This window comes from Raphanus sativus, chromosome 3 (genome assembly GCF_000801105.2).
Source record: "Raphanus sativus cultivar WK10039 chromosome 3, ASM80110v3, whole genome shotgun sequence".
Taxonomy (NCBI): domain Eukaryota; kingdom Viridiplantae; phylum Streptophyta; class Magnoliopsida; order Brassicales; family Brassicaceae; genus Raphanus; species Raphanus sativus.
This window is the reverse complement of record NC_079513.1, coordinates 9,088,096-9,097,453: the sequence shown is the minus strand read 5'-3', so window position 1 is coordinate 9,097,453 and position 9,358 is coordinate 9,088,096. Positions and strand designations below refer to the sequence as shown.

The following is a 9,358-nucleotide window of genomic DNA, read 5'->3' as shown; positions in this document are numbered from 1 at the left end:
TATTAGAGAGTCAACGTTGTAGAAATTGATGCAGTCTTGGTTAAGGTTGCGGAAAATGATGAAGACCAGTCAAAGTGGTGATTTTGAGACAGCCTGGTCAAGGTTCGTCCAAGCATCTAGATGCATTTGAACAAGATGGATGCACGGGGTAAATATAAGGACGCATGCGGGACTGTCCGGATGGTCCACTGGATGAGAATGCATGTCCGTCTTCGGTTTCCTCACGACCCAAGCTAAGTCTGGCTCGACCGTGAGTCTTAGAATGTCTAGTTGGTCGGGAAAGACGAGCTCTGGTACGGTCAGTTTGGTCTCCTGGTCGTGGCTCCAGTCGAAGCTCCATTCCGGACGTACGCAGGTCAATACGGTGGACATAACGTGCGGCTCGGTCGTTGTGATCAGCACGAACTGGTGGAGAAACCTTGGTTGGATCGAGCTGGTTGACAAGATCGCCACTTTGGACCGTGTCCTTGAACCAAAAAAGATGGTGCTCGATTTTGGTTTTATCACATAGGTAGCCAAATCAATTCTCTTAAGCCTTTTCACAAATCACAACTCTGTATGTTACAGATTTATTTACTATGTTACATTCTGATAGACCATGGATTTTACCCATTTTACACCATGGTTTATAAGCATTTTCACTACTAATTATACTATTATAGAGTCTATTTAGCATATTTACACGTTCAGGAGTGATTTGGAAGAAAGTGATTTTTTGGAGCATTTTGGAGATATTTAGAGATTACACCTGAGTTGACCATCGAGCAAGTCAAGAGGTCGATACGGAGATATTATAATCGGTCGATGCACACTCTGTGCTATCGATCCATACCAAAGAAAAACCCAACGATTGAAGATTATAATTGATCGATGCACATCTTGTGCCATTGATCGATACCAAGCGCGAAGAAGCCCGTATTGGTTCTAGCCGACTTATTGTCTAAGATTTCACCAAATTACAAGATTGCCCCTGACGAGTTTTAACTTAAGTATAAATACTATGCCTATGTGTTTAATGTTGGGCAAAAATACTCAGGTATCATTTTCCTCTAGGCTCCAGGCAAGACTCAGACCTCCGGGTCCCCGCTAACAGAGTACCTCGGGTCCTCACTGAAAGGAACTCAGGAACTACCTCCGGGAACTATCCTCCGAGAAAATGGAAAACTTCCGATAAAGAGAATTTTCCATATTTCCGAATATGAAAGAATTCCTCTTACTCATACTGACTTAAGGACGACTATATATGGCGAAGCAAAATCTAGAGCAAGGGATCGACTCATCGACACTTCAGGATTTAGAGTTAGGCTTAGGCGGTTAGTGTTAGAGTTTATCATTCAGTACCTTGTAATTTCAGCCTCTTAAATCTAATAAACGTCTCTTTAAGTTTCTTTTGCTGCAAATTTCTTTTTAAGTCTCTTTTGGTGCAAATCTTTTTGCTGCAAATCTCTCTCCCTCTTTCCCTCTCGCCCTCTCCCTCTCTTTCGACCTCTCCCTCTCTCTCTCTCTCTTTACCTCTCTCTCTCTCCCTCTCTCTCCTTCTCCCTCTCCCTCTCTCTCTCTAAAAGCAGAAATGGAGACTTAAGGTTGTGGGTCTTCAAAATTCCACAAGTTAACCTGTGGTCCATCCTGCAATTTTACGAGCTTACTAAATGAAATCTCAATTCTACTCTGCAGCAAATCTTTATGGACTAAAGCCGCAGTCCAAATTTTTGATTGACATCTCTATCTGAGAGAGTCTTGAACTCCGAGTGAAATGGTAAAATTTTTAGTTGTTAGTTCTTTACTCCTAATAACTAAGTTACACTTCTTGAATTTTTCTATGTCCATCTATAACCACTAAAGAATGTATCATAGTGCATTTCTCACAGTTTGGTATGGCATTAAACAGTTTCCGATGGATCACCCTGTATAGAATCCTATATATCATTCTGAATAATTTATCATTTCTATCTTTTTAGGTGTACCAAATAATTCAAGGAAGATGAAGTTTGAATACCGACCTAACTGGTAAAACCGACCTGGCTTTATATTTTTCTGTTATATCGAATAATAAACTAAAAGCTGATAACAATGCTTGAAAACCTGTGTTCGACAAAATAAAATCCCAACACATAAACTTCAACAAAATTCATAAATCCAAATCCATCGAACAACGAAAATGATTTTCTTAGTTGAAAGGTCGAACTTCAAACAAAATCATTATGAAAAGATCAACTCTCATCCATTGCGTCGTTTGATTGCGTTGCAACCGAGTCCTCAAGTGCCTCAAGGAATGAGACAACTGTGAACTTATCTACAACAAGAGTGAAAACTGTATTTATAAAAATGAAACAAAAAGCCTTCGGAAATTCTATTGTAAGGGCCGGACTCACATTTACTTGGGTCAATACCGAACTGAGTCAAATCTATCTGTCCTGTGCGAAGCACCTAGAGCGAGAGTAAAGTGGAGTCAGAATATCAAGCCAAGACAGCAAACAACATTGTCACAGAGGGACTTACGTAGGTAAATGCATCTACTTGCTGACGAAAAGGAGGGCTCTGTAACAACTCCAGTATATCTTCATCCCTACAGTGACCCTGTCAAAGTCCTTGGATTAGTCCAGTGCATGAACATTGTTATTAGCTTAGTGGACTCGGCAAACAAGAGTTGACGTCAGTGAGCTAACAGATTAAATATAAAAGAAATTAGTTGGTGAGAATTCTACTATTCTGTCTCCCCAATCAAAGCTATTCCACTCTCAAACAACAACAACAACAACAGATATAACGCTCTCCTTTCACCCCATACAATTTTTTAATCCCACCCCTAAATCATTTCATAATCAAGAGACCCTCTGTGCCTCTTACTTGCCAAAATTTACAACTTGACTTAATTCCATGTAAATAATCATCTTCATTAGATATAAAAGAAACACTGACAGCCCAGCACATACCTCAGGTAAATGGGAAGACAATCGTTCTTGTACCGGTAACATCTCAAGCAATGGCATAATCAACTCAGGCTTCAGGATATCCCCTAATACTAGGCCTTCGGAAGATAAAACATGAAGACGATGAGGTAAATAATGAATAAACAGAATACCTAAAATTGAAAATATTCACCTTCCTCTTCATCTCCAGGGATACCTAAAATAATATCAACGTACCTGAATGAGTTATATAAGAGGGAAACCAGAGAAGCTTATTGAAGGGAGTACCAAGCGGTTGAGAATTTTACCTACAGGACCAGAAGAGAGGTTGTTCAGAATTCTTTGCAAGTCTGCCAGCTTAACTGGTCCAGACGAAGATGACACATCACTCACCTCTGTAGACACATTTGGTACAACCAAGTTTCCAGCTCTATGAAGGATAAATAAGTCAATACCATTTGCAGCAAAATAATAACGTTTTAACAACACCAATTATAGTATATCCTTTGAAAAATAATAAATATAACACTAGGAAAATATCTGTTTCACGAAACAGTTAGCAACCAGCCGATTCTGAAGATAAAATGGTAATGCAAAACTAACAGTTTGACATAATCAGTACCTGGATGAAACATCGTCTTCTGCCATGTCTTCCACATCCTCCGGCACAGCAACTGCATCTCCTTCACCAAACTCTGGTTAACAGAAACTTTATTAGATTTATTGAATATTGTCCTGGTATCCAAGTGACTAAACAATGAGTGCTTGCATATGCTATACCCATAGAGATGGCAAAACCAACATTTTCAGGCTCATATGACAGTATCAATCTAAGAAGCAACCATTTGTGGCGGCCACAGGTAAAAGAAAAACTACAATTATACCAACAATAAAAAGCAAGAAAATAAACATATTACTGCAACACTGAATATTTATTAGTAGAAACATCTTCATCATTCAGTCGATAGTGGCATCAGACTAACTGTTAGTCAGACTCAAGATAGATGTCGCAAGGAATCTAACAATTTAGGGCCTCCTATGGCTTAACAAACACTCGGTTGGAGAAAATATAAACGCAAGCAAAAAATATAAACTTGAACACCCTAGTGGAAACAGTTGAGCAGTCTAAGCACCTATTATTAATAGCTCTGGGCAGGGTTTACTGACTAACCAAGATAGGCTTTTTAATACAAAATGCTAGCAATTTTGCAAGACTTGACAGATCATGGTTTGATGAATGTGGTTTTGATGTTAAGTCCTTTGATACATTTGGACTAATAGTATATGATTATGAGGTTGTCTTATAAGGTTAAGGAATTGTTTTTCATGCTCATTGGAAGTTCCCTTATAAATGTATATCGTCTCATCATATCCTAGACTGTTTGAAACAAAGATAGGAATGTTACGTGCCTAGTGGTTGATTAAGGTACTGATTGACCGCAGAACATATATCTGCATCACCTTCAGCTCTGGGCTCCTGAAAAAGTAGTTACAAAAAAAAGAGTTCCCAGAAACAAATAAGATCAAAGATCAGCAAGGCATCAATAAGAAAATTAAAAAAAGATAATAAAAAGCGACCTGTATCCATAAGAATAGCTTGCGGTCATCACTGTTGAACTTCAGAATGTACACCCTGTCTGATGATTGATTAACCTAAAACAGAAAACAAGCTATGGTAACAGTAGGAAAAAAAACATAACTTTCAAATGCTAATAACTTAAATAGAAGGAGGGGCAAATACCTTTTCAAATAGAGCTTCATCAGGGAAAACGATTTGATCCTACAAAAGGTATCGTCAAGGAGAAAACACTGTAACTGGTGGAGCAACAATACTAATAAGTCTCTGAAAGCAGTACAAGAGAGTTCCTTTGAATCTATTTCTAATTATTTAATTAAAGTGCATAGAGGATACATCTTCCACTGCATTCTGGGTTCGATCAAGCCACTGGAAATGAACCAGTCCCTCCTCACCCTGAAAGAGAGGAAACATATCAGATTAATTCTGCTAGCAGAGAAGAGTGCATAAGTTGTGTGGGGGAAACATTACTCTAGCAATGCGGACAAGTCCTTTTCGTGCATCAGGGACAACTCTTGTTCCCTGCAAAGACATCTTACCAGCACGAAACTCAAGCATGATTTCCTGCATAGCGAACACACAAATACACAATTATATTATGATATAGAGGGGCCTCTTTTTTTTTTACTTTTTACAATCTGAGTAAATTTGTAAGTTACCTGCATCACGGGGAAAGCTTCACTTGAACTCATATCACCACCGACTCTCTTTCTTCTGCAAATATATATATATATATTCAGTACACCGAGAGCAGCTTATAATCGACACATATAATATGCTTCGGAGATTGAATACAAAGTTATTATATACTAGAAAGAGCAGATCTGAAGCGAATCCTTAGATACTGATGGACCCTAGGACACAAATCTTAAGTAGATTGGATAATACCTTATCACGAGAAACTTCGCTAGGAATTTGATTTAGCTGAAAACCTCTCTCGTTTTTTCTTTCGATTTGCTTCGTCTCTCTTGGGTTTTTAACCTTTCTTTTATTTTAGGGTGTTCCTCGGATTCCTTCCTTCTTGTTTGTTTACGCTTTTTTTTTCTTATAACGTCGTTTGTTTAAGCTTTAAATTTTAAGAATATTACATATTTTAGCACTTTTCCAAAATATTATTGCAACCTAAGCCAATTTGTGCTTATGAAAAGCACCGTCTGTAACAATAACATTAAAAAAAAAAATCAAATCAAATTACCCTTTTTTGTTGTCACCCAAAAGAACCATCGTATTAGTTTTTTTTTTTTAACATCTGAGTCGATTATTATAGATTAATTATGCTACTATAATGATATAATGATAAGGATATTATAAAGACGATTTTACAGCCGACAATTCTACCACCTTATGAGAATACACGTCTAACTGCATTACTCTGAGCCATCCTATAAGATTCATGTTTGATGGTACACGTCTAACTGCATTACTCTAAGATCTCCTGTAATCTATTTTTCTTCATAATATGGATAATTTGGTATTTTCTGGGATTTGAATCATAGACCTCTGAGTGTAAAAGCGATTGAACTTTTAGTCAAACCACTGGACCATCATATTAGTTTATGTCATATTAATATTTTTATCAACATATCTAAACTATTAAAGGGGAAGTACAAATTGTATTTACCCTTAAAGTTGCACAAATATTACAAAGGAATGCCACTGGTTTAAATAATATGATTTTAGTTAAATACCTAAACCTATTTTAATTAATTTATCTCTTTTCTTTTGAGCCTATAATCACATGTCCCACGCCCTTTTTTCCCAAATTCTCAAAGACGATGAATCCCTAATTCTCCGATTGATTTGTACGAGCTGATTTATTCATCTTCTTCGATCTGTTTTTTGATCTTTCATCTGGTAAATTTTTGATTCTTTTTTACTAATTGTTCATCTGATTCTTATCTGTTGATTCGTCTGATTGAATTCAATTCGTTTTCACGTTTTCATTGACAATCTATGTCTGTATTGGGTTTAGATTACTGGAATATGTAGATTTAGCCCGTGAGACGAGTTTCTGTCAATTTCCGTCAGATATTTGATTTGTATGTATATGGCTTGAATTTTATATATCTCTGCGATAAATTTGGTGCTTGGTTTGTTTAATTTTGATTGTATTTACCAGATTTAATAGCCAAGACGGCGGACCCTTTGAGCAAACAGCATCGAATCCATCTCAATGACTGAGTAACCACTGCTTCCACCTGATATAGAATGTAGTCTGCTTGTGGTAATGATTTTTGCAGTTGCTCTTAGCCACATTATTTGGTCTTAAGCTCCTTTAACTTGTGGGCTAACCAATTAAGATTGTAGCAAAAGTCTTATTGTAGGAAGATTTGCCTTGGTGATACCATTATACAATCCATGAACCACTTGAATAGACAGACACCTTACTAATAGCCACCTTTTTGCTGATTAATGTGGCTTCAAGATTCCACATTATCTCTTCCAAAAAAAAATGTGGCTTCAAGATCATAGCAAAAATCTTATTGTTTGACAAAAAAATGTGGCTTCAAGATTCCACAGACCCTTTTGGCTGACTTTATCTCTTCCAATTAACAGCTTAACCGCATGATGAAGAGCTTGCCATGGCAGAAGGTTTGTTTGAAGAGAGCAACAGAGTAACTGGAATAGTGGTTGGAACCACTGTTTATGTTACCAACCTTGATCAGTGAGTCACAAATGAAAATATCAAGGTATAGCCTCGACTCCTATGGTTCGGTGCTTTTGTTTTATGGTTCGATGAGATCTTAAGAAAACGTTGTTACTACCCAGTGGTATCTAGGAACTCTTTGGTGAGATTGGAGAGATGAAAAGATATGCAATTCACTATGAGTCTATGACCAGAACGGGTGTCCAAATGTAAGTCCCAAAATATCTTAACTTCAGTTTTCTTTTTTCTTTTTTCTTTTTTCTTTTTTCCTACGCTGGTTTATAAGTACTTTACGGATGTCTGTGTGTGTGATACAGTGCACGGCGGAAGTTGCGTATATAAGAAGCGACGCATTTCAAGAAAAAATATAAACTCATACAGAAAAGGAAAGACCTATTATATTTTTTTTTTAAAAATTAAAAAGTGTATACTGTATATAGTTAATGACGAGCGTTCAAAATAAAAAATGCATTAACTGATTTTGAATTTTAATGATTTTGAACAGAAAATAGTAAATAATTAATCCAGTAATATGGTAAGCAAAAATTAAGTTGCTGCATTTTATCCAGATCCGAGGATCCGACCCGAAAATTTACAAATACTTTTTGTAATATTTTTAAGTAATATGAAATTTTAAAATTTTAGAGTTTAAAAATATTTTATTTTAATTATTAATAGTTTAATTTAAGTTATTTTATACAATTTAAGATATATATGACAAATATTAACTAAATATAGTATATTATACTTTTTCAGAATCTAAATATTTTAACCCGATCTGGACTAAATATAAATCCGAAATATTTTTGGGTATTTTACAAAATATTATAATTAAAGATCCGAACCGACCCGACGAGACCCGATCCAGAACCGATCCGGACAATTATAGGTACCTATATGAGTCCAAATTTTCAAAATCCAAAATACTCGGACCAGAGAAGACCCGACCCGAATCCAACCCAAAGACCCGGATACCCGTGCTTACATTAACTGATTTCATAAAGATCCTAGGTGAAATAATTAAGTGCATTTTTCTGTTACCAAAATATTTCAATTAAACTCCTAAGAAAAATATATAAATGCAGTGTCATTACTGTAAATATTAAAACAAATAAACGAAACCTAAAAAAAGTTTTCTCTTTGAACATGGATTTCATAGGGCGGTTCGGATTGACGCAATGAGACGTGTATTTTCATATGGTGATAGAATTATTGGTTGTAGAATCATCTATGTAATACTTTCAGCATGGTATTTTTTGGGATTTGAATCATAGACCTCTGAGTGTAAAAGCGATTGAACTTTTAGTCAAACCACTGGACCATCATATTAGTTTATGTCATATTAATATTTTTATCAACATATCTAATATATTAAAAGGAAGTACATTTTGTATTTAACCCTAAGTTTTTCTCAATATTTACGAGTTATTGCCACTGATATTAATAGACAGTCGTTTTGTCTAATACTAAACATGTGACTTAAAATTGTACGCCTTACGTTTTTTAACTTGCAGCAAAAGCCCATTTGAAAAAAACAAACGTCCATTTGAAACCTGCTATCTCGGTAAAACACATTCCAACATTAATTAATTGATACGGACATTATTTCTAAACTAACGCATACAATTTTTTTCTGAAAAATACGCATACAAAATTTAGGTATCTATTATAAGTCAATTAGTAACAATATACTAACTACATACTTATACTTTTCACTATTTATTAGTAACAAATTTAGGTATCTATTTAATAAATTTAGAATACAATATTCTTTGAAGCTATGTAGTTATATTTTTCATTATTTATTATTAATATCTAAAAGTTAAAACCACATAAAAGAGTTATTTACATAATAAATAATTGAAATATAAATTAGTATGTAAATATATTATTTTATTTATATTTCATATAAATAATATCCCAATGGAAATTGAATATGATAAATGTTGAAGAATATAAAGTATATAGCAGCAGATTTTAAATAGTATATATAACATTTTTATCATATACTAAAACTTTGGTTCATAAAAAACTATATAAAATATATTTGTGCGGAAGGATGGATCATATTTAAAAATCTTAATGAAACGGTTGAAAATTCAAAACTAAAACAAAATTACTCCATATAGTCTACAAAATTATTGTGTTTAGAGATTTCATGATAAACAATTATTTAATAAATTTAAATTATAAAATATATACTAACATTGATATAAAATCATTATT

At 34.8% G+C, this 9,358-nt stretch overlaps 1 protein-coding gene across 1 annotated transcript; it reads right to left on the bottom strand.

Annotated features, from left to right (window-relative positions):
- Positions 1–2,050: 2,050 nt before the first annotated feature.
- LOC108830273 (26S proteasome regulatory subunit RPN13) lies at positions 2,051–5,530 on the bottom strand. Its single transcript, XM_057004561.1, has 14 exons — positions 5,374–5,530; positions 5,145–5,199; positions 4,957–5,049; positions 4,822–4,881; positions 4,651–4,689; positions 4,488–4,562; positions 4,320–4,386; positions 3,532–3,604; positions 3,218–3,339; positions 3,103–3,126; positions 2,934–3,028; positions 2,500–2,577; positions 2,373–2,427; positions 2,051–2,293 (listed from the first exon to the last, which is right to left on the bottom strand). Exons 2-14 carry the CDS (start codon positions 5,175–5,177, stop codon positions 2,211–2,213), a joined length of 897 nt encoding a protein of 298 aa, XP_056860541.1. The 5' UTR covers positions 5,178–5,199; positions 5,374–5,530; the 3' UTR covers positions 2,051–2,210.
- Positions 5,531–9,358: the final 3,828 nt, after the last annotated feature.